Below are 26692 nucleotides of genomic sequence, written 5' to 3'. Positions count from 1 at the left end.
ACTCCTTTATTCCCTTTTTTATTGATCAAATCTCCTGATAAATGTATCCTACTGTTTACTCAAGTGATGACCTCTGTGTATCATTTACTTATTCCACAGTACCCATTAATATTTGCTCCCTAGGCTCCTCTAAGCACTTTAATTCTTGGCTCTGATTTATGCATGGCAAGTCCATTTTTAGCTCCTGAGTACATTTTAATTTGCTGTATTTTGGATTATTTATGACCAGACCTTTCCCCGATGTAAGATTTAATATATGTTTTTATATAATTCCCTATTAGGTTGTACACTTTTGTGCAAGGCTCCTATATGTCTCATCTCCTCTCTTGCGGTCAATGTTTGTTATGATGTCATTGTTTTTATGCAAACAAGTTACTGTTGCAATTATTTAATCACCTCAACAAAGCGAAAAGTGAGGCACATGGGTAATCAGACAGAGCAGGAACATGCATGATTAAAACATGGTCTTTGTAACCTAATAGTCTATTCGACCTCTGCCACTGTCTAATTATTCTTTTTTTCTATTTTGTTGCCCACAAGTCCAAACACAGTTTTTAGCATATTCTTAAACTCGCCTGTCTTCATTTCAAGGAGATTCCTTACCATTTTGTTAGTAGTATAAGGACATTTAACTTGCAGTAGCTATGCATTGTTGGCACTGGGTCCCCAATGAATGGCTGTTGAGGTATTTATTGACATAAACTGGAACTAGAGCACCATGGGAATGCTTTCTTAGGTCACACAGCCTGCACCAGCTATGCTTTGTGGGCAGAACAGTCTTAGCCACTCTCCTGATCATGACTGTGGCAGTGGTTTACGTTTCCTGAAACTGGAGCACCATGGGATCCCACCATTATGGCAGATAGCTAAGTATATGCGTGCTTTAATACCCCTATGCATGCTCTCTGAACATTTAAAGGTTACCAAAATGTTGCATTTACCTGATTCTTGAGTTTAAACTCATTTTAATTCAGAGTTAAAATGTGCAAAACTGTATGCAAGCATACTAACTCCCTGACATAATATGAAGTAAAAAAAAAAAAAAAAAATTTGGAATTTTCATTACATTACATACTGTACACCTACAGTGACCAGCAATAATATACACTGCTAAAAAAATATTAAAGGAATACTTTTTAATCAGAGTACAGTATCAAATCAATTAAACTCCTGGGATATTTTTCTGGCACCACCATATTTGCCCACTTTTCTTTGCAAAAACACTCCAATCTGACAGAGTAGGCAAATATTGCCAAGTCAAGATGTGCCGCGCTGATAGACTCATACAACAAAAACCGAGTCCTGTAATAAAATCAAAAGGCGCTTCAACAAAGTATTAGTTTAAGGGTGTGCACACTTATGCAACTATATTACTTTCATTTTTTATTTTTACTTTCCCCCCTAAAATATTTCAGTTTGTTTTTCAATTGAGTTGTACAGTTTATAGGTCACATTAAAGGTGGAAACATTTCTGAAATGATTTATCGTTGTCTCATTTTTTTACATCACAGAAACCTGACATTTTACCAGGGGTGTGTATTTATTTCCACTGTATATACACTGATCAAAAAAATGAAAGGAACGCTTTGAAAATACATCAGATCTCAATGGGGGAAAATATCATGCTGGATAGCTATACTGATATGGACTGGGTAATGTGTTAGAAACAAAAGGATGCCACATCGTTTAATGGAAATGAAAACTATCAACCTACAGAGGACTAAATTCAAATACACCCTGAAAATCAAAGTGAAAAATTATGCAGCAGTCTAGTCCATTTTGCTGAAATTTCATTGCAGCAACTCAAAATGGTACTCGGTAGTTTTATGGCCCCCACCTGCTTGTATGCATGCCTGACAACGTCCGGTCATGCTCCTTTTGAGACGATGGATGGTGTCCTGGGGTATTTCCTCCCAGATCTGGACCAGGGCATCAATGAGCTCCTGAACAGGTGCAACCTGGTGGTGTCAGATTGACCAAAACATAATATCCCAGAGGTGTTCTATTGGATTTAGGTCAGGCGGGCGTGGGGGCCATTTAATGGTATCAATTCCTTTATGCTACAGGAACTGGATGCATACTCTCACCACATGAGGCCCGCATTGTCATGCACCAGGAGGAACCCAAGACCCTTTTCACCAGCGTAGGGTCTGGCAATGTGTCCAAAGATTTCATCCTAATACCTAATGGCAGTCAGGGTGCCATTGTCTAGCCTGTAGAGGTCTGTATGTCCGTCCATGGATATGGCTTCCCAGACCATTCCTGACCCACCACCAATGTTACAGGCAGCATAACGTTCTCCTCGGCTTCTTCAGACCCTTTCACATCTGTCACATGTGCTCAGAGTAAACCTGCTCTCATCTGTGAAAAGCACAGGGCACCAGTGGCGGACCTGCCAGTTCTGGTGTTCAATGGCAAATGCCAATCAAGCTCCACAGTGCTGTGCAGTGGGCATAGGGCCCACTAGAGGATGTTGGGCCCTCAGGCCACCCTCATGAAGTCTGTTTCTGATTGTTTGGTCAAAGACATTTACACCAATGGCCTTCTGGAGGTCATTATGTAGGGCTCTGGCAGTGCTCATCCTGTTCCTCTTTGCACAAAGGAGTAGATACTGGTCCTGTGGATGGGTTAAGGACCTTCTTTGTCCCTTTTTGTCTTTTAGAATAATTGCCTGTCTCCTGGAATCTCCCCTATGCTCTTGAGACTGTGGTGGGGGACACAGCAAACTTTCTGGCAATGCCACGTATTGATGTGCCATCCTGGAGGAGTTGGACTGCCTGTGCAACCTCTATAGGGTCCAGGTATTGCCTCATGCTACCAGTAGGGACACTGACCCTAGCCAAAGGCAAAAATAGTGAAAAACAATCATAAAAGATGAGTAGGAAAAAAGTTTTAGTGGCCTCCACCTGTAAATCCATTCTCTTTTGGAGGCTGTCTCATTGTTGCCCATCTAGTGCCCCTGTTGTTAATTTCATTAACACCAAAGCATTTGAAACTGATTAACAACCCCCTCTGCTACCTAACTAACCAGATCAATATCCCAGGAGTTTTATTGACTTGATGCTATACTCTGATTAAAAAGTGTTCATTTAATTTTTTTGAGCAGTGTATATATTTTTTTCTTTTTACATTTAGTGGTTTTAATCTTTCTTCCTTTTAACACTTTAAAAAGCATAAAATAGAGATGGGAGTCATACATTTACTGTAACTTTTGTATCAGTCTGCACAGAAGTTATTGAAGACAACAAAGCAACATTGTAGTCGGCTGGGAAAGTATCGGATGCCTTTTGCATGGGCTGTAAGGTAAATCAGTATTGTTTCGTTTTTTTCCCGTATATTTTAAACACTATCTTTTCAATCTTATGCCTTTTGCGTATATCTAACAGCACAATGTTGCTTGAAATGATATTAAAACTAGCGTGCCAAAAAGTTTTACTAGTGGGAAGGGCTACATCTTAAAGTGGACTTCCACCCATTTTTAATAAATTGGATTACATAGATGGAAAGTTTTTTTTTTTTTTTTTGCAAGTAAATACTGTACCTTATTTTCTGCTTTATTTATCCTCTTCTCACTTCCGGGTCTGGTCGGCGATTACGTCATTCAGCGATTTGCAGTGTGTGCTGGGATGGCATGAAATCTCGCTTTTTTACACAGGAGATGAGCTGCACTGCGTGCTCTGCCCCGCCTCCGCCCCACCTCCTCTCAGTGAGCTATATGTATGTAGTGTATTGAGGCTGTGCTCTGCCCCGCCTCCGCCCGCCTCCTCTCAGTGAGCTCAGTGAGGATATAATACTTTTAGTCCTCGCTCACTGAGAGGAGGCGGGGAGGAGCACTGCCTCAATACACTACATACATACAGCTCACTGAGAGGAGGCGGGGCGGAGCACGGCCTCAATACACTACATACATACAGCTCACTGAGAGGAGGCGGGGCGGAGCACGGCCTCAATACACTACATACATACAGCTCACTGAGAGGAGGCATGGCAGAGGTGGGGCAGAACACTCAGTACAGCTCATCTCCTGTGTAATAATGCGAGATTTCATGTCCTGAGATACATCCCAGCACACACTGCGAATCGCCGAATGACGTAATCGCCGACCGGACCCGGAAGTGAGAAGAGGATAAATAAAGCAGAAAATCAGGTATTTACTAGCAAAAAAAAACTTTCCATTGGTAAAAGTCGTTTTAAAGGGGATTACATAAATCTAAAGTGACTAAAATGGGTGGAACTCCAGTTTAAGTCTGGTTTTTATTGCTGTCTGTGACCTGTTTGGAGGAATTCACCTTACTTGATGTCCCAGAGATACATCAGAAAATTAGGGGAAATGTTTCCCGGGGAAATTCAACCTTTAGTAGTTACTGAAGATTTCCCTGTTTCTTAAGAAAACAGGGAACATGTTTCGTTCCCTTCACCCTCTGGACCAGGATAGAGAGTTAGAGTGAATCTCCAAGCAGGGTCAGACAGCACTAAATCATTGAAAGAGGTTCTAACACTCACCACCCTGTCTACAACTAAAACATATGTAAAAGCTATACTTAAAAACTGAGATTTTACTTGAGTGTATTCTTTTTAGGAGTATTATCTACCAGCGTCTTATGCTTCTTGGCATCACTATATACTCACTAGATTATTATGTACAGGGCATGTCCACCAATAACAGATGTTCAAATTGTGAATGGTTGCATCCCATCACTGCCCCCTCAATTAAGCCATAAGAACAGCATTTCATTTTTGATACTGTATTTCCTATTTATACTAGGAACTGAAATTTGATCTGGAGAATAAAATGTAGATATTCATTTTACATTCAAAGTATCAGATCACTTTTTAAAATGTTCTTTCCTTGTTCTAGATCAGTATTTAAGGACAACTCTGGGAACATAGATCGAGAAGCCAGGTTTTCCCCTCTTTTCAGACAAGACAGCAGCAGGATTTCAACAGAGGATCTGGTTAAACTGGTGGCAGATTACAAAAGGTTGGATTAAGAAATGTTTCTGTGAAATACATAAACTAGTAACTACTCAGCATTATTTCCCTGAAAGAAAGACTAGGTGCTAGCTAACGCAGTTTGCACTGTAACACAGATAATAGCTATCTTTTCTACATAAGAATAAAAACATTGACAAACTACTAAAAGTCCTTCTAGCAATTACTTTTTTAATAGTTCTAGAATGCTATCATGCAATCCGCTAATTATAGCTCAAGTATTTCAAACTATCTTGCCACATTTTATGGCTCCCAATAGCGTTACCTGCTTGTAGACCAGGAATCTTACTTAGACATCTGCCGTTTACCTTCAGTTTTCTTACTATGCTGGAAGTTCTGAACAAACCGAAACCACAAATGAGTTTTCTTTATTTAATGAAAAGACACAAGGCCCATTTGCCAACAAATTGTGATGTTTTAGACTGATTGTGTTCCCCATTTATAGATTCTTTTAAAAAAGTCATACAAGGAAAAGTCGTTCTCCCTGAACTAGTGCAAGGTTCTATTTTCACCATACCCAGACAGGGAAAGGATCTTCATACAGCTTCCAGTTATACATATGCAATGGTATCATTATTAAACATGTTGCCAAATAAATATTTTTGTCAAAGATGGCACCGTCGTTGTGTTATTGTCATTGTCAGAATGCCTGAGCCATACCTCTTAACTATCCTGGATTTGCCCGGACCGCCCTGGGGTTTCAAGAAAATTGCGGTATCTCGCAAATCCGGGCTAAATCCCGCAGCAGATCCAGTGCCACTTGACTCCACCTGTCAGTGTGAGCCGTGCTGCAACTGAGACTCACTCAAAACCGAGCCAAAACAGCTCCCCCCCCCCACCTGCTCACCTGCCCGCCAGGTCGCTCGCTCACTCACGTTAGAGAATGGAAGAGGAGGTTAACCTAGGTCTGCTTCACCTCCTTCCCATGTCCCTCTGTACCCTCCCACAAACCCCCACGTGCAGCCAATCCTGGGGCTGTAAAGGGGTTGTGTGGGTGGGAATTTTGAAGCAGTGCACACAATGTCACTGCCTGAGACTCTGGAGGGCAGCCAGCCTTCAGTGAGTGAACTCTCCCCTCTCTCTCTCTTCCTTCCATGTACCATAGTGATCTTTCCTGCCGTCCATGTGCTTTGGTGATCCTCCCTTCCCGCCTTCCATGTGCCTTAGTGATCCTTCCTGCCTTCCATGGGCCATAGTAATCTTTCGTGCCTTCCATATGCCAAAGTGATCCTTCCTGCCTTCCATGTACCAAAGTGATCCTTCCTGCCTTCCATGTGCCATAATGATCCTTGATTCCATTTGCCATAGTGATCCTTCCTGCCTTCCATGTGCCATAGTGATTCTTCCTGCTTTCCATGTAGCAGAGTGATCCTTTCTGTCTTCCATGTGCCATAGTGATTCTTCCTGCCATCAATGTGCCATAGTGATCCTTCCTGCCTTCCATGTGCCATAGTGATCCTTCCTGCCTTCCATGTGCCATAGTGATCCGTCCTGCCTTCCATGTACCAAAGTGATCCTTCCTGCCTTCCATGTGCCATAATGATCCTTGATTCCATTTGCCATAGTGATCCTTCCTGCCTTCCATGTGCCATAGTGATTCTTCCTGCTTTCCATGTAGCAGAGTGATCCTTTCTGTCTTCCATGTGCCATAGTGATTCTTCCTGCCATCAATGTGCCATAGTGATCCTTCCTGCCTTCCATGTGCCATAGTGATCCTTCCTGCCTTCCATGTGCCATAGTGATCCGTCCTGCCTTCCATGTGCCATAGTGATCCTTCCTGCCTTCTCTGTGCCAAAGTGATCCTTCCTGCCTTCCATGTACCATAGTTATCCTTTCTGCCTTCCATACACCATAGTGATCCTTCCTGCCTTCCTTGTGACAAAGTGGTCCTTCCTGCCTCCCATGTACCAAAGTGATCCTTGCTGCCTTTATTTGCCATAGTGATCCTTCTTGCCTTCCATGTACCATAGTGATCCTTCTTGCCTTCCATGTACCATAGTGATCCTTCTTGCCTTCCATGTGTCATAGTGATCCTCCCTGCCTTCCACGTGCCATAGTGACCCATTCTTCTTGCCTTCCATGTGCCATTCCGATTCATCCTTCCTGCTTTCCATGTGCAATAGTGATGCTTCTTGCCTTGCATGTGCCATAGTGATCCTTTCTACCTTCCATGTGCCATAGTGATCCTTCCTGCCTTACTATGTGCTATAGTGATCCTTTCATAAGCCATAGTGTTCCTTCTTTCCTGCCTTCCTTGTACCATAGTGATCCCTCCTTCCTTTCTTCTATATACTATCGTTATCCTCCCTTCCATATAACCGTTATCCTTCACTCTCTCCAACCTCTCTCCCTAAGGGATTGTTTACACTAGAGACTCCAGCTTGTGGCACAGCAGTTGAACTATATTTTATAGGTACATGGAAGCCCACGTTTTGTTTAACCATGAACCTCAAGCCCCTCCCACTATAATGTTTGGAGACAACCGCTTTTTGCTATGCACACCGCAGGTCTCTATCTCCCTGAAATGTCCCTCATTCTCAAGTTCAAAAGTTTGGAGGCATGCCTGAGCTGGGAATGTGAACTATAAAACATGCATGCTTAAAGGGTAAGTTCGTTCACCTTTTGGAGCATGTTACATATTACACATATTTAGTTTGTAACATATAACATACTCCATCACATGTTCTCCTTACTGATCGCTGGTGCGATGCTTTGCAGGCTCCTTGGGGAAAAAAGTAATAAATGCACATTTTTTTCTGCAAAAATATGAGCATTTATTATTTTTCCCCAAAAGGTGAATTTAGCCTTTCAAATAAAGTGTACTGTTCTGTATAATGTAGCTTTGATTAAATAATTTGTAAAAAAAAGTATTTGGGGTGTTAGTTCTAGACACCTTAATTTAAAAACCCTCAGAAAACCTGTTCATAATCATTTCCAACTACTCTTCTCTAAAGTCTACAGTGTTCATACAAACCATAAAGCACCTCCTGTGTTGTCATTTCTATTTTACAGCAACAATATTGACATGCCATATAGATGACTAGAAACTTCACTACTTTTTAGTAGTATTTATTAGGGTGTTACTGTATGTCACTATTATATAATATACTGTATAATGCATATAGGGAATGATAAAATGTGTGCCTGCGTGATCCATATTAAACTTTTTACTATGGAGGTATGCTTGTTATAAATGATGGAACTATACATACATTTGCAGTACACAGTGTTTATTTTGTTTATGTCTAGGGCGGAAAAGATAAGCAAAATACCAATTATTCCAGGAAACATTGAAATATCAATAGACAATATGCTGAAGGAACATTCAAGTAAGATATTTTATTTTTTCACAGGTAACGATTATAAAGATAAAAATAAATTACCTTTAACCCAGGCAAAAGTGGTGTTTTCTTTCCTTTTAATATCCACCTACATATTTTGAATAAAGTGTGCAGGTGATATGTGGGATATGTTTTTTTAAAAGGATGTTTATCTGCCTTGGGTAATGTGATTCATTTTAGGAACTTACATTGAATATTAATATCTTCAGTATTCTGCTTGTATATAATCTTGTCAATACGTGCTAATGCTTTATTCATAATTAGACATGTACATTTTGACAGCCATTGTTTTTTGTTGTATATGAAGGTTCTAAATAGTGCTACACTATGATTGTATTTTAATACTCTTTCTTGCAGTGCAAGTCTTTGGAGTTGATTTATTAAAACTGGAGAGTGATGTGGTGCAGGAAAACGCATATGATTTGAGCAGAAATCGCACCACATTCCTGTTCAAACCACATGCATTTCTTTGCAGTGTGATTTGAGCCTGTTCATTTTGTATGGTTCAAATCAGACCACACCTGCACGAAAAAGGTGCTTTTTTTTGCCACACTGAAATCGGATCACATGATTGTTCACACGCATGCAATTTGATTCAGCCAGTCGCACTGAGTTTTGTGAACCATTTTTGGGGTGTCACTTAAAACTGACACCGGCAGCGGTTCGCATGACCAGAGTGCGGAGGAGGAAGCGCACAGGAATCGCTGTGAATCCTACACTGCATTAGTGTGAACCGGGACTTAAGCTTTGACAAAAAAAAAAACCTGGAAGCCAATTGGTTTCTATGTACGGATGCACCAGATATTGCACTCTCCAGTTAATCAACCCCTATGAGTTGGAGGACACAGTAAAAAGCACTGCCTATATGGGGGATCTCTTATCTAAACATAAATTCTCTAGGTTTAAACATGCAATTATTTGAAAAAAAAAAAAAAAAACGATGCAGCTCTATTATCAACAAATACTTGTCATCAGACCTCAGCCTTTATGGGGCTTATGCATAAAAATCATGCCATCGGGAATTGCCCATAGCAATGAACCAAACATCTGCTTAAATTTCAACTTTGCACTGTAGAAATGAGAATTTAAATGTGATTGGTTTTAGTTGGCAACAATACATTTTCTTTATCATCTTTGTTTTATATAAACCATGCAGTATACATTGCTTGATTCTAAATGTACAATACAGTATGTGTATAGAATGTGCATTTCATTTATTTCTGAAGACTAAGCTTTATATTTGAAACCGTCTGTAAAAAGATGGGCCTGAGAATTCAATCATTTGCAGACTTTCATTCTCCAACTGGTATTTCTAGTACAGTTCGGAATCTGTTTCATTACTCTAGGCGAAGGTGGTTTTTATTTCAAACCAATGATCAATGAAGTCTTGTGTAACAGTGTTGGCAGTTGATCTGTGAGATGTTATAAAGCTGGCATATTCCCCACTCTGATTTGCATCACTGTTTTCCAGATTGTCTTACCTCATCTTTAGTTCCAATTAAGCCATTTAGTGAACCAGAGAAATGTCTACCCACTGTGGAAGTTGAAGAGTTTGTACAGTCATCAACCAGATACTGTCAGCCATACAGATCTTACAAGAACCAAATATACATATACCCCAAACACCTCAAGTATGACAGCCAGAAATGCTTCAACAAGGTACGATGCCATAGATGGATTCATCTAGACGGGGGGTCTCCAAACTTTTTAAACAAAGGGTCACTTTATTGTTCTTCAGACTTTAGGTCGGTCAAACTGTGGCCAGCAGAAATGGGAGGACTGATGCCCCATCATTGGTAACATTGGGAGGAATGGTGCCCCATCATTGATAACATTGGGAGGAATAGTGCTCCATCATTGGTAACATTGGGAGGAATAGTGCCCCATCATTGATAACATTGGGAGGAATAGTGCCCCATCATTGGTAACATTGGGAGGAATGGTTCCCCACCATTGGTAACATTGGGAGGAATAGTGCCCCATCATTGGTAAAATTGGGAGGAATGGTGTCCCACCATTGGTAACATTGGGAGGAATAGTGCCCCATCATTGGTAACATTGGGAGGAATGGTGCCCCATCATTTATAACATTGGGAGGAATAGTGCTCCCTCACTGGTAACATTGGGAGGAATGGTGCCCCACCATTGATAACATTGGGAGGAATAGTGCCCCATCATTGGTAACATTGGGAGAAATGGTTCCCCACCATTGGTAACATTGGGAAGAATAGTTCCCCATCATTGATAACATTGGTAGGAATGGTGTCCCACCATTGGTAACATTGGGAGGAATAGTGCCCCATCATTGGTAACATTGGGAGGAATGGTGCCCCATCATTGGTAACATTGGGAGGAATAGAGCCCCAAGGGCCAGATAAAGGCAAGCAAATGGCCGCATCCGACCCCCAGGCCACAATTTTGAGACCACTGATCTAGACCATAATACATTATAGTGATTCTTAAACCTATTATTAAATAGTGAAAGTCTGCTATAAAGTAAACCTGTCATGAACTGGGCAATAAATACTGAAGTCATACTCTAATATATGTTTTTAATGCAATGCTTCCTCCTGTTTCTCTATTGGTACTTTAATGGAAGAACTGTCCCACTGACTAATTCATATGTGTGAAATGCCCAGATTTTGTTAAAATTCCATTAAATTGAATCTCTCACTAAAAAAGGTAAAAAAGACAGCCTTTAAAAGTACAATCTTTATAAATGCCGGTCCCACCTCCGATGAATAAAGAATATTCGCTCACTTGCAGAGGTGCACCCACAAGTAGAAACTTCAGCAGAATTCCCATTGTGTTGAATCCCTGCATCTCTCTGTTGCGTTACTAGTGTCCCTGCGGCTATTAGGGAAGAAGGTTATGTAGTTGCCACCATGTGCTACTATAACAGGCAGCAGGGGGACTCAGATATCTGACACACTCAGCAATGTCAGATGCTGAAGATTCTACTGGCAGTTAGAGCTCTTGAAGAGAAAAATTATCCCTTTTTCTACTAATAGAGAAATTGGAAATAATATTTATTGTACTTTTCAAGCCTGACTTTTAATAGTTATAATATTGCTTTAGGCTAGATTCACACTGGTGCGATACGTATCCTACTTTCATTGTGATTATGTAGTGCTACTTGGGTGCAGCTTTGATAAGGTTTATTCTATAGGGCCAATATTTAACTGGAATCGCACTAAAGTAGTACAAAAAACTTTTTCAAAATCGCTCCATGCTGAGTCGCATTGATGTAAATGGACACCATTGAAAATGTGATTTTCATTGTCATGTGATTCTGAGCAAATTAATGGCACTTTTCCACTGCAAGTACCAGCTCGGCTCTACTCGGCCCTGCTTGGCCCGGTTTGCTTTTCCACTGCTGGTACCGCCTGGTACGGTGTTGGAACGGTTCGGTACGGTATGGTTTGATTTTCCACTAAAGTAGTACTAAAGTTAAGTGGGTGGGCTAACAACGGGGTGGGTGGGATTCTCTGACCAATCAGTGGCTAGTAGTGACTGCATGCAAAGGATTGTGGGATATGGTACCGGTATGGTACCTCTTGGAACCACAATCGAGGTGGTACTGTTTTTGAGAGCCGTACCGTTCGGTTCCATGCAGTGGAAAAGCGCCGCCGTACCGTACCGAACCGTTCCTACACTATACCATGCAGTACCAGCAGTGGAAAAGCACAAAAGCGAGCCGAACCGTTCGGTTCCATTCAGTGGAAAAGCGCCATAAGTCACATCTGAAATCGCACCAGTGTGAACCAGGCCTTACGTCTTTAAAATTCAATGTAGCCAGATGTCAGTTTTTCTTCGATTTTCATTGTTTCTAATGGGCTTATGGTACAATGTATGTGCTTGCTTTTTCACAATTATGTTCCTTGATATGTAGTTAAAGCAGAATTAAACCCAAAACAAAAATGTATTATAGTTTACCAATCTTTAGCTGTGATGGCTGCATTAGTTTTCTTTTTTTAGGCTCTCTGTTTTCACCAGTTGATCTGGCCAGTAACACACCTACTGTATTGGAGTGCCTACACTCTAGATGAAGGAGCACAGGGGCACCTTTGGACAGCAGAATTCTCAGTGTGGGGAGGGAAGCATTAGATGTACTAGCAGATTTAGATACACTAACAAATTGAATCCAAACTCCAGCTCACACTGCAGCTGCACAAGCAGTTACAGCAACAGTTCTTTTTTTTTTTTTTTAATTTGGGATAAAGCGGGGGGTCAGCAACCAGTAGATGACAAACTATCAGTAGATTGCGGACAGGTGACTGGTAGCTCGCAGTCTGGGCTTGCCAACTCGCCATTCCAGAGCATCAAACAGACTGCAAGGGACTACTTGTAAAGTTGGATTTGTAGTATGGAGCAAGAACCACGTAAGCCAATGCCTCGTCTGTAGCGCTGGCTTCTGTCCCATGCGGAGTGATACCAACTGCACTTCACCTCTTATCCCGGCAAGCAGTCTCCAGAGTGGTGCCAGCAGCAGGAAAGAAGAGATCTTCAGGTCAGTGTGAAGCAATACACTGGGCATATTATTGAATACAGTAAAAAAAAGGGGGAGAAAGGAACAACCCCTGCATAAGGGAACAGGACTTTCTAGGATATGGAGTGGTCACTTGAGATGAGCACATACACAATGTAACGTATATAAATAAAATAAATGGTATTTTACAAACATGGTTTTAAAATCTTCAATTAAATATGAAATCTTGTATACAGAACAGCAGCGTAGCGGCTTAATGTATTTATAGTACATGTATTGACAGCTTCATTATTGACAATTGAAGTTCCAACGCGTTTTGCAGAACACTTTCTCTACTTCTTCAGGGAACTTTAGTATATATCTAAGTTGTCATAAAGCAACTTCACCACAGTATAGCCATTAAACCATCCAGATGCATATGGTAAAACCTGGGCCATAGAATGACCATATGGCCACTGGTCAAATATCCGGGGTTGCGCTTTCAGAAATTGCACCACACCTGCAGGATATTTTAGAAGTCTATGCCATAATGCAGCTTACCCAGAAAAGTTGCAGATGCTCTGCTCTGCACCCGCGGTGTGGGTAAACTGCAGCACATCAGTGTGAAAGCAGCTTTATAGGGACTCAGAGCAGTAAGGGTTAATTTACATTTTCAGTTTGGGGAGTGGTAAAACCCCATAGTTAAGACATGTTTTATCACCTCTGCCCCAACCGCACCCCCTTTAGCTGCAGTGGCCAGGGGTGTACACAAGTCAGCCACAGCAGGAATTATACGCCATGTCATGGTTGGTGGGTGTAGCACCTGCCAAGCATGACGCATTCAAGTTAATGAGGCCACTTTGCAAGTGCTTTGCAACCTTGTGCAGTGCAGCAAACAAGGAGTTAAAGCAGGCAGCGTTGCATTGCTTTCTCACCACCTGCTTTAACCACTTAAGCCCCGGAAGATTTTACCCCCTTCCTGACTAGGGCCTATTTTGTGATTCGACACTGCGTGACTTTAACGGACAATTGCGCAGTCGTGCGATGCTGTACCTAAACTAATTTGGCGTCCTTTTTTCCCCACAAACAGAGCTTTCTTTTGGTGGTATTTGATCACCTGTGCGATTTTTTGATCATGCGCTATAAACAAAAAAAGAGCGTAAATTTTGCAAAAATAACAATATTTTTCACATTTTTTTATATGAAATTCCCCCAAAAAAATGTAAAAATCAAAATTTTTTAACATTTTAGGCCAATTTTTTTTTTTACCTAGGGGCGTGCTTCTAACTGTGATTGGCTGTGGCTTGATGTGTAAGAACAGTGATCAACGGTCCTACATAGTAGAACCGTTAGATCATTATTCTTACACATTCTTACACTACCCGCCTGCCTTTCTCCCGTTGTCACGGACGATCGCGAGTGCCCGGCGGACATCGGGTCCGCCGGGCACACGCGCGGGGGGTCCATGACCGCGCGGCCCCCGGTGGCGCGCGCTCGCTCCCAAAACCCTCACAGGCTAGCGACGTAGCCCTACGTTACTCTGCCTGTGAGGGGCTGACTGCCAACGTAAATAGTCGTGCGGCAGTCGGCAAGTGGTTAAAGCCTTGGACCCCACAGAAGCATGCAGTTGCAGGCAGTGGCGTATCATCCATGGGTGCAGGGTGTTCACTGCACACAGGCCCCAATGAGGCCCACTGTGACCCACACTGAACCCATGGATGATCCATTTCTGATTGACAGTGGGGCAGGAGGGACAGTTGCAAGCACCGATCTCCCTATATGGCTTTTCAGCTGACGGTCATTTCTCCTTCCCTTCCCGCGGCTGTCAGCTGAAAAGCCATACAGGGAGATCGGTGCTTGCAACTGTCCCTCCCGCCGCACCGATCATCCCTAACTGTCCCCCGTGTCCTCCTAGACCCCTGATATCTTACCAAAGCCCACCAACAGGGCTGTTAAAAAAAAATGCAATAAATATTGAAAAATTAAATTGTAAAAAAATTCTAAAAAGTAAAATTGTTGTAAAAAAAAATATAAAATAAAAAAACTACTGACACCATCCCCCCCCCCCCCCCAAAAAAAAAACAGCGTTGTGAAAAAAAAATTGAATTGTTAAAAATTGCTAAATTGTTAAAAAAACGAATAAAACTACTGACACCATCCACTGCTCCCACTGCTCTATTAACCACTTAAGCCCCGGAAGATTTTACCCCCATTCCGACCAGGGGGTATTTTACGACTCGGCACTGCGTGACTTTAACTGACAATTGTGCGGTCATGCAATGTGGTACCCAAACGAAATTTATGTCCTTTTTTTCCCACAAACAGAGCTTTCTTTTGGTGGTATTTGATCACCTCTGCGCTTTTTATTTTTTGCGATATTAATAAAAAAAGAGCGAAAATTTTGCAAAAAAATGACATTTTCAACTTTGTCTTTTAAAAAATATCCAATATACTCAATTTATGTATTTTTTTTGGCCAAAATATATTTAGCTACATGTCTCAAAAAATTCAATGAGCGTATTTTTATTGGTTTGCGCAAAAGTTATAGCGTCTACAAACTATGGTGTAAATACAGAAATTTACGCAGCTTTAATTTTTGACTGCCTATCTCATTTCATGAAGTGCTAAAATGGCAGGGCAGTACAAAACCCCCCCAAACTACCACTTTTTGGAAAGTAGACATCCTAAGGAATGTTCTGAGAGGCATGTTGAGCTCATTGAATATTTCATTTTTTTGTCACAGGTGTTTGAAAAATGACTAAAAATTTTTTTTTTTTTTTTTTTTTTACACAAAGTTGTCATTGAAATGATATATTGCTCACACATGCCATGGGTATATGTGTAATTACACCCCAAAATATATTCTGCTGCTTCTCCTGAGTACAGGGATACCACATATGTGGGACTTTTTGGGAGCCTAGCTGTGTACGGGACCACAAAAACAAATCCCCACCATCAGAATTTCAAAGGGCGTACATTTTTCATTGCATTTTCTCACTACCTCTAACGGTTTAGGAGGCCCTGAAATGTCAAGATACCACAAAACCCCCCCAAATGACCCCATTTTGGAAAGTAGACACCCCAAGCTGTTTGCTAAGAGGCATGGTGAGTCCATGGAATATTTTATATTTTACCACAAGTTTTGGGAATATTACTATTTTTTTTTTTTATTTTTTTTTTTTACACAACGTTGTCACTAAAAGATAAAATTCTCACACATGACATGGGTATATGTGGAATTACACCCCAAAATACATTCTGCCACTTCTCCTGAGTATGGGGATGCCCCATGTGTGAGACTTTTTGGGAGCCTAGCTGTGTACAGGACCGCGAAAACCAATCAACACTCCCAGGTTTTCTAATGGCGTAAATTGTGCATGTCACCTCTGCACTACCTGTCACAGTTTCGGAGGCCCTAAAATTCCAAGATAGCACAACCCCCCCCCCCAAATGACCCCATTTTGGAAAGTAGACACCCCAAGCTATTTGCTGAGAGGCATGGTGAGTCCATGGAATATTTTATATTCTGCCACAAGTTCCGGGAAATACATATATATATATATATATTTTTTTTTTTTCACAAAGTTGTCAGTAAATGAAATATTGCTCACACATGCCATGGGTATATGTGAAATGACACCCCAAAATACATTCTGCTGCTTCTCCTGAGTACAGGGATACCCCATGTGTGAGACTTTTTTGCAGTCTAGCCGAGTACAGGTCCCCGAAAACCAGTCCCCGCTTTCAGGCTTTCCAAGGGCGTAAATTGTTGATGTCACTCCTGACTACCTATCACAGTTTCGGAGGCCCTAAAATTCCAAGATAGCACAAAACCCCCCCAAATGACCCCATTTTGGAAAATAGACACCCCAAGCTATTTGCTGAGAGGCATGGTGAGTCCATGGAATATTTTATATTTTGCCACAAGTTCCGGGAAATATATATATATATATATATTTTTTTTTTTTCACAAAGTTGTCAGTAAATGAAATATTGCTCACACATGCCATGGGTATATGTGAAATGACACCCCAAAATACATTCTGCTGCTTCTCCTGAGTACAGGGACACCCCATGTGTGAGACTTTTTTGCAGTCTAGCCGAGTACAGGTCCCCGAAAACCAGTCCCCACTTTCAGGCTTTCCAAGGGCGTAAATTGTTGATTTCACTCCTGACTACCTATCACAGTTTCGGAGGCCCTAAAATTCCAAGATAGCACAAAACCCCCCCAAATGACCCCATTTTGGAAAGTAGACACCCCAAGCTATTTGCTGAGAGGCATGGTGAGTCCATGGAATATTTTATATTTTGCCACAAGTTCCGGGAAATATATATATATATATATATATTTTTTTTTTTTACACAAAGTTGTCAGTAAATGATATATTGCTCACACATGCCATGGGTATATGTGAACTGACACCCCAAAATACATTCTGCTGCTTCTCCTGAGTATAGGGATACCCCATGTGTGAGACTTTTTTGCAGTCTAGCCGAGTACAGGACCCCGAAAACCAATCATCGCCTTCAGGCTTTCCAAGGGCGTAAATTGTTGATTTCACTCCTGACTACCTATCACAGTTTTGGAGGCCATGAAATGCCAAGACAGCACAACCCCCCCCCCAAATGACCCCTTTTCGGAAAGTAGACACCCTGAGCTATTTGCAGAGAGGCATGTTGAGTGTTTTGCAGATCTCACTTTTTGTCACAAAGTTTTGGAAATTGAAAAAAGAGGAGAAAAAATGCATTTTCCTGTTTTTTCTTCATTTTCCAAAAAAAATTAGAGCTGCAAAATACTCACCATGCCTCTCAGCAAATAGATTGGAGTGTCTCCTTTGCAAAATGGGGTCATTTGGGGGGGGTTTGTGCAATCTTGGCTTTTTATGGACTTCAAAAGTGTGATAGGTAGTAAGGAGTGAGATCAACAATTTACGCCCTTAGAAAGCCTAAAGGTGCGCATTGGTTTTCCGGGTCCTGTACGCGGCTAGACTGGCAAAAAGTCTCACACATGGGGTATCATTGTACTCAGGAGAAGCAGCAGAATGTATTTTGGGGTGTCATTTCACATATACCCATGGCCTGTGTGAGCAATATATCATTTACTGACAACTTTGTGTAAAAAAATAAAAAAAAATAAAAAAATTTTTTTTCCTCGAAACTTGTGGCAAAATATAAACTATTCCATGGACTCACCATACTTCTCAGCCAGTAGCTTGGAGTGTCTACTTTGCAAAATGGGGTCATTTGGGGGGGTTTTGTGCCATCTTGAAATTTCAGGGCCTCTGAAACTGTGACAGGTAGTCAGGGGTAAAATCGGCAATTTACGCCATTAGAAAACCTGAAGATGTGGATTGGTTTTCGGGGGCGCGTACACAGCTAGGCTCCCAAAAAGTCTCACACATGTGGTATCCCTGTACTCAGGAGAAGCAAAAGAATGTATTTTGGGGTGTCATTTCACATATTCCCATGGCATGCATGAGCAATATATCATTTAGTGACAACTTTCTGTAAAAAAACAACAAAAAAAAAAAATAATAATTTTACCGAAACTTGTGGCAAAATATAAAATACTCCATGGACTCACCATGCCTCTCAGAAAAAAGCTTTGGGTGTCTACTTTTCAAAAAGGGGTCATTAGGGGGGTGTTTGAACAGTTCCGGCATTTTATACTCAATCTTATCCACACATCACCCACTCTTCTAACCACTTGAAAACCAAGCCTTTTCTGTGCCTTTTTGTTTACATGAAAAAAATATTTTTTTTTTACTAGAAAATTACTTTGAACCCCCAAACATTATATATTTTTTTAAAGCAGAGGCCCTATAGAATAAAATGGTGGATGTTGCAAATTTTTTTGTCACACGGTATTTGCGCACAGATTTTCCAAACGCAATTTTTGCAAAAAAAATACATTTTTTTTTAATTTATTGCACAAATACACTATATAATTCCAATTTTTTGGGTAAAATTTAAAAGATGATCTTATGCCGAGTTCATAGACACCTAACATGACATGCTTTAAAAATTGCGCATGCCTGCGCAGCGACAAAAACGTATGTACATTTTTGAAAACCTTTAAAAGTCTCTACAGGTTACCACTTTAGACTTACAGAGGAGGTCTACTGCAAGAATTACTGCACTCGATCTTGCGATCGCGGCGATACCTCACATGCACGCTGCAATTGTGGTTTACATATGACACTAGACCACCGCTTGCGTGCGCCATTGCGCGCAAGCACCGGGGGTAAGGGGGGGGGCTCAATTTTTTTTTTTTTTTTCTTTTTTCTTTTGCTTTTTTATGTTATTTTGACACCTTTCCTTTAATTTTTTTTTTTTAAATCATTTTTATTGTTATCATAGTGAATTTAAATATCCCCTATGATAGCAATCTGTGGTGACAGGTACTCTTTTTAAAAAAAATTGGGGTCTTTTAGACTCTAGATCTCTCCTCTGACCTTAACGCATCTGACCACACCAAAATTGGTGTGATAAAATACTTTCCCAATTTCCCAATGGCCCTGTTTATTTCTGGCGAAACAGAAGTCATAAAATGTTCGTAGCCTCCGGCATCTTAGGCCATAGAGATGATTGGAGCCATTCTCATCTCCAATTAGCTCTATGGTTAGATAATTGAACCACCGGCTGCACTCTCGGGTTAACCGGTGGGACAGGAGAGCCAGAGAAAAACCATGGAAGGCTGCGGAAGGCGGCGGTGGGGGGGGGGGAGGCCCCTCCCACTGCATGTAAAAGCAGTCTAGCGGCCAATTACCTGCTAGAATTGCTTTTACATGTAAGCCGACCGCTGGCTGTAAAAAACGATACCAAGATGATGCCTAAATCTGCAGGCATCATCCTGGTATAACCACTCAAAGTCCAGCAACGTACCAGTACATTGCTGGTCCTTGTTTGGCATATAGGTTTTTTTTTTTTTCATGCAGCCTGTGGGCTGAACGGAAAAAAAGAGAACCTATCAGAAATCAGCACAGGAATAATGCGTAGTATTACTCATCATTAACCGCCCAAACAACCACCCACTGAATTTAATGATGGGTATACACGACACTATCCACGTATACCAAAATAGGATTTTAACTGCAGTGCTGAAATCAGAAAATCACCACAGCTGCTATCAGCAAAGGTATCCATATATGCTGAGCGCAAACGCTGTTTGTGTCAGAATATATAAAATCAATGCGTGGTAGCCGACGAGGGACCTGCAAGAGAAACAGGTCACAAAAGAATGAAAAAACAAACAAAGGACATTGAAAAAAAGTATAGTAGGAAGGAGTAGAAGGACATATAAAATGACTGACAACAACAGTTTTTGGATCTTCATCATTAACCGCCCAAACAACCACCCACTGAATTTAATGATAGGTATACACGGCGCTATCCACGTATACCAAAATAGGATTTTAACTGCAGTGCTGAAATCAGAAAATCACCACAGCTGCTATCAGCAAAGGTATCCATATATGCTGAGCGCAAACGCTGTTTGTGTCAGAATATATAAAATCAATGCGTGGTAGCCGACGAGGGACCTGCAAGAGAAACAGGTCACAAAAGAATGAAAAAACAAACAAAGGATATTGAAAAAAAGTATAGTAGGAAGGAGTAGAAGGACATATAAAATGACTGACAACAACAGTTTTTGGATCTTCATCATTAACCGCCCAAACAACCACCAACTGAATTTAATGATGGGTATACACGGCGCTATCCACGTATACCAAAATAGGATTTTAACTGCAGTGCTGAAATCAGAAAATCACCACAGCTGCTATCAGCAAAGGTATCCATATATGCTGAGCGCAAACACTGTTTGTGTCAGAATATATAAAATCAATGCGTGGTAGCCGACAAGTACCTGCAAGAGAAACAGGTCACAAAAGAATGAAAAAACAAACAAAGGACATTGAAAAAAGTATAGTAGGAAGGAGTAGAAGGACATATAAAATTACTGACACCACAACAGTTTTTGGATCCTTATATTTTTCTTTCTAACTGTTCCTTTACTTCTTGATTTGGGAGGGACTGCGATCATCTGCGAACTTCTCTTCCAGCTTGGGTCTCTCAAAATGTCGATGGACATCCAACATCCTTCGAGACCCTGTGTTTATGTGCCCTACACTGTGTCGTGCTGTACCCTACGCTAATAATCCACTAGTGTATGGTAGCGCTCGAAACATTCCCCGATGCAGAGACCAGGTTGGTCAGGACATTTGGGACAATAATAACGGGTGTCACGCCTAAATCCGCGCTTGCTACAGACACGACATCTTCTTTGGGGCCATCTTTGGGTAGGGGTACTCGGGAGGACATGTGAAAAATGCCTCTCATGCAGCCGGCTCACTGCATCTGGAAGGGGAAGTTGGGCAGGCATGCCTCCTGGGTACAGGTAGGCAAGGATGATCTCTTCCTGGAATTCCCGGAAAGATCCAGTTCGTCCTGACGCCCTGTATAGGACAAAGGCGTTCAGCATAGCCAATTGGTATAGGTAAACAGACACTTTTTTGTACCAGCGTCTGGCTTTACGGGCAACTAAATACGGCGCCAAAAGCTGGTCGTTAAGGTCCACCCCTCCCATATTAAGGTTATATTCGTGGACACAGAGGGGTTTCTCCATAACGCCAGTTGCCGTAGGAATTTGGATCGTCGTGTCTGGGTGAAGGGAGGACAGAACATAAACATCCCGTGTATCCTTCCCCTTCACCGCAAGTAATTTGTCCGTTTTCAAGCAGGCTCTCGCCCCCCGACTAAGACGGGAATCTACAAGCCGTTGGGGGAAGCCCCGGCGATTAGGTCGCACGGTGCCACATGCGCCAATTTGTAAATCGAGAAGGTGACTAAATAGTGGCACGCTTGTATAAAAGTTGTCCACGTACAAATGGTACCCCTTTCCGGATAAGGGTGACACCAAGTCCCAAACGATCTTACCGCTGCTCCCTATGTAGTCTGGGCAGTTGGGGGGCTCCACACAGCTATCTTTTCCCTCATAGACCCGGAAACTAACTGTATAGCCTGTGGCCCTGTCACACAATTTATACAGTTTGACCCCGTACTTGGCACGCTTGCTGGGGAGGTACTGTTTCATAGCAAGGCGGCCAGTAAATTTAATCAGGGACTCGTCAACGCAGACAACTTGTTCGGGGGTAAACAAGGCTGCAAACCGCTGATTGAAGTGGTCTATGAGGGGCCGAATTTTGTGGAGCCGATCGTATGCAGGGTCTCCCCGAGGACGACAGAGTTCATTGTCGCTGAAATGCATAAATCGCAGAATTTGCTCGTATCTCGTCCTGGACATAGAGGCAGAGTACATGCGCATATGGTGAACTGGGCTAGTGGACCAATATAGCCGCAATTCACTCTGTTTAGTTATGCCCATGTGGAGGGAAAGGCCCAGAAAGATCTTAAATTCGGAAACCGTTATAGGTTTCCAGCCGAATTGTCTGGCAAGGTGTGAATTTGGGTTGGCGGCGATGAACTGTTGTGCATATAAATTTGATTGATCCACAATAGATCTGTAAAGATCTTCCGTGAAGAACAGCTCAAAAAAGTTCAGGGGCGTAAAACCAGCTGTCTCCACATGGATTCCAGGTTGGGCGGTGAATGGGGGAAGTACTGGCGCTGTAGTATCAGTGGGTTGCCAATTAGGAAATGCCAGCGCATCAGGGAGGGCACTATGGGCTCTACGGGCCTGTCTTCGAATACGCGGTGGCTGCGGGCCACTACTTGTGCTAGCCACCGCACCAGCTTCAACTGCACTTAGGGGACTCGCCACGTCACCAGGTCTTACTGCAGTGCTGGTTGTACTAGGTCCAGGTTGTACTAGGCCGCTGGCGCTTGCCAGGTCGCCAGAAGGATGAGCGGCACTAGTACCCACACTCTGCTCCATACGAGCACCCTGCGATTCCTGCATCACAACAACTTCAGAATGGGGTCGGGTACGCCTGGGTCTAACAGGGACCCATCTGTCGTCGGAGCTATCTGTCAGGGAGCCGCTGCCGTCATCAGGTTCATATACTGACACTAATTCGGTCATTGTAGCTTCCCCTTCGCTATCAGATGACTCGGTCAGCATATAACTGATAAGCTCTTCATCCCTGTACGAACGTTTGGTCATTTTGGTAACTAAATTTACTCGTACAGTGATGCGACTCACAGGTAATAAAAGCACCTGGTTGTCGAAGATTATTTCAAGCGCTACAAAAAAAAACTGCTAATGCTAGCAGGGATCAGGCCTGACTCTGCTAACACAGCGGTTTTGTGTCTTGTGTTTTTTTGCAAGTGACAGTAATCTATTGATTACTACACTTGCCTGGGTGAAAGGGTTAAACGCAGGTGCTGGCCGGAATCAGTACTGATCGTGCAAACACCGCGTTTTGGGAACCCTAAACTATGGGGGCGCTAGTATAGTTCTGATCAGATCAGATATTGATCTGTTCAAACACTATACTAGAAATGGAAGTGTAGGTGCGTGCGTGCGTGTGTGGCAATCAAGGGGTTATTTCTAAACTATGCGCTGGGGATCTGGGGGGGGTGGCGGGGACCCTAAACCTCCTTTGGGAAAGAAACTAGCTAGCTAGCGCAACCTCAAGTCACAATGACACCAATACAAAATACAGTAAAAACAGTATATTATGTGTGTATTAGTGCTAATGTGACAGAGGGTGTAGGGGTTAACGGGATGTGATCAGGGGGGGATCAGGGGTTTAAATCTTTATTGGAAGGGACTGGCGGGTATCCTAAGGATAAAAGGAACGGTGGCAAGCGCTAAACCTGGTCACAAGTCACACTTATACGGGTATATAGAAAATGCTATATACTGTATACAGTGTGCATTGTGGCAGGGGGTGTAGGGGTGATCAGGAGGGGATCAGGGGATTAAATCTTTATTGGGCGGGTGGCGGGGACCCTAAACCTCCTTGGGACACAAACTTAGTCGCCTGCGCTAATTCTGATCACAATGACACTAATACAAATATACAAAAACACAGTATATTACGTTTGTATTAGTGCTGATGTGACAGAGGGTGTAGGGGTTAACTAGCGGTGATCAGGGGGGGATCAGGTGGGATCAGGGGCTTAAATCTTTATTAGGGGGGGTGGCGGGTAATTCAAGTGGAAAAAGGGGGGTCGCAAGCGCTAGACCTGACCACAAATCACACTTATACGGGTATATAGCAAAATGCTATATACTGTATACGGTTTGTGTTATGGCAGGGGGTGTAGGGGTAATCAGGGGGGGGTCAGGGGCTTAAATCTTTATTGGGCGGGTGGCGGGGACCCTAAACCTTCTTGGGACAGAAACTTAGTCGCCTGCGCTAATTCTGATCACAATGACACTAATACAAAAATACAATAACACCGTATATTGCGTTTGTATTAGTGCTGATGTGACAGAGGGTGTAGGGGTTAACGGCGGTGATCAGGGGGGGGTCAGGGGAGATCAGTGGGTTAAATCTTTATTAGGGGGGGGTGGGGGGTAATTTGAGTGGAAAAGGGGGGGTCGCAAGTGCTACACCTGTTCACAAATCACACTTATACAGGTATATAGGTATATGCTATATGCTGTATATAGTGTGTGTTGTGTCAGGTGCTGTAGGGGTTAATTGGGGGGGCGATCGGGGGTGAAATGTGCCTATCTAACTGTGTGTGGGTGTGCTTGGTGCAGTACTCACAGTAAGATGTGCTCTCCTCTCACGCTGGATCCAAAAAGACCGTTGTGGGGGGAGGGCACATCTCCTCTAAGCCTGTGTTTACATTTCACAGGCTTAGAGGATGACCTGATTGGGCAGGACCGATCAACAGGTCCAGACCAAAAATGATTGGCCTGGACCTGATGACTGATCGGTTCTGAACCCAATCGAGTCATCATCGGCGGCGGGGACGCGCGGGAGCGCGCACAGGGCCGGCAAATTGTGCTGACGTAGGCCTACGTCAGTTTGCCTGGCCGGGGCTGAGTGCCGACGTAGATCGTCGTGCGCCGGTCGTAAAGTGGTTAACACTGTCCACTGCTCCATAACCCCACACCCCCTTCCCCAGAAGCACCGTGAACAACATATTACATTTTTTTTTTTTTTTAAATTGTAAAAATAAAAGATAATAAAATAATAAACAAAAAACTGCTGACACTGTCCATATTCTCTTTTGATGCTGTCCACTCCCCAATCATTGTGAAAAAAAAAATACAAAAATAAATTGTAAAAAAACAATTATAAAATTAAACTGTAAAAAATAATAAAAATAAAAAAATTCTGACACTGTCCATTGCTCTACTGACATTGTCCACTGCCCTACTGACACCATCCACTTGCCCCGAAAAAGCTTTAAATAAAAAAAAAAAAATATATATATATATATATATAAAATTGTAAAAAAAATTATTAAAAAAATAAAAATAAAAAGCTACTGACACCGTCAACTGCCGTACTGACACCATCCTGTACATACTACCCACTGCTACACACCCTGCACTCTTCTCCTGCACATACTGCCCACCTCCATGAACTCCACACACCTCTCCTGCATATAATACCTACCTCCATACACTCCTACACTCCACACTCCTCTCCTGCACATACTACCTACCGCCATACACTCCACACTCCTCTCCTGCATATAATACCCACCACCATACATTCCGCACTCTTCTCCTGCACATACTGCCCACCTCCATGAACTCCACACTCCTCTCCTGCATATAATACCCACCTCCATACACTCCTACACTCCACACTTCTCTCCTGCACATACTACCCACCCCCATACACTCCACACTCCTCTCCTGCACATAATTCCCACCACCATACATTCCGCACTCTTCTCCTGCACATACTGTCCACCTCCATGAACTCCACACTCCTCTCCTGCATATAATACCCACCTCCATACACTCCGCACTCTTCTCTTGCACATACTGCCCACCTCCATGAACTCCACACTCCTCTCCTGCATATAATACCCACCTCCATACACTCCTACACTCCACACTTCTCTCCTGCACATACTACCCAACCCCATACACTCCACACTCCTCTCCTGCACATAATTCCCACCACCATACATTCCGCACTCTTCTCCTGCACATACTGCCCACCTCCATGAACTCCACACTCCTCTCCTGCACATAATACCCACCACCATACATTCCGCACTCTTCTCCTGCACATACTGCCCACCTCCATGAACTCCACACTCCTCTCCTGCATATAATACCCACCTCCATACACTCCTACACTCCATACTCCTCTCCTGCACATACTACCCACCACCATACACTCCTCTCCTGCACATACTACCCACCCCCATACACTCCACACTCCTCTCCTGCACATAATTCCCACCACCATACATTCCGCACTCTTCTCCTGCACATACTGCCCACCTCCATGAACTCCACACTCCTCTCCTGCATATAATACCCACCTCCATACACTCCGCACTCTTCTCCTGCACATACTGCCCACCTCCATGAACTCCACACTCCTCTCCTGCATATAATACCCACCTCCATACACTCCTACACTCCACACTTCTCTCCTGCACATACTACCCAACCCCATACACTCCACACTCCTCTCCTGCACATAATTCCCACCACCATACATTCCGCACTCTTCTCCTGCACATACTGCCCACCTCCATGAACTCCACACTCCTCTCCTGCACATAATACCCACCACCATACATTCCGCACTCTTCTCCTGCACATACTGCCCACCTCCATGAACTCCACACTCCTCTCCTGCATATAATACCCACCTCCATACACTCCTACACTCCATATTCCTCTCCTGCACATACTACCCACCACCATACACTCCTCTCCTGCACATAATACCCACCACCATACACTCCGCACTCTGCTCCTGCACATACTGCCCACCTC

The 26692-nt window shown here is 42.8% G+C and overlaps 1 protein-coding gene across 6 annotated transcripts in view; it reads left to right on the top strand.

The window, feature by feature from the left end:
* DOCK10 (dedicator of cytokinesis 10) overlaps positions 1-26692 on the top strand; it is a 482217-nt gene that overhangs the window by 262934 nt on the left and 192591 nt on the right. For all 6 annotated transcript variants that reach the window (XM_082248984.1, XM_082248983.1, XM_082248985.1 and 3 more), the window contains exons 14-17: positions 3221-3303; positions 4859-4981; positions 8242-8321; positions 9805-9992. In XM_082248984.1, the coding sequence (XP_082105110.1) occupies positions 3221-3303; positions 4859-4981; positions 8242-8321; positions 9805-9992 (474 nt within the window). The remainder of the gene's footprint in view (positions 1-3220; positions 3304-4858; positions 4982-8241; positions 8322-9804; positions 9993-26692) is intronic.

The sequence above is a fragment of the Pelophylax lessonae genome (genome assembly GCF_965119305.1).
Source record: "Pelophylax lessonae genome assembly, chromosome: 3".
NCBI classification, from domain to species: domain Eukaryota; kingdom Metazoa; phylum Chordata; class Amphibia; order Anura; family Ranidae; genus Pelophylax; species Pelophylax lessonae.
The sequence above is the reverse complement of the archived record's forward strand: the minus strand, read 5'-3'. Positions and strand labels throughout refer to the sequence as shown.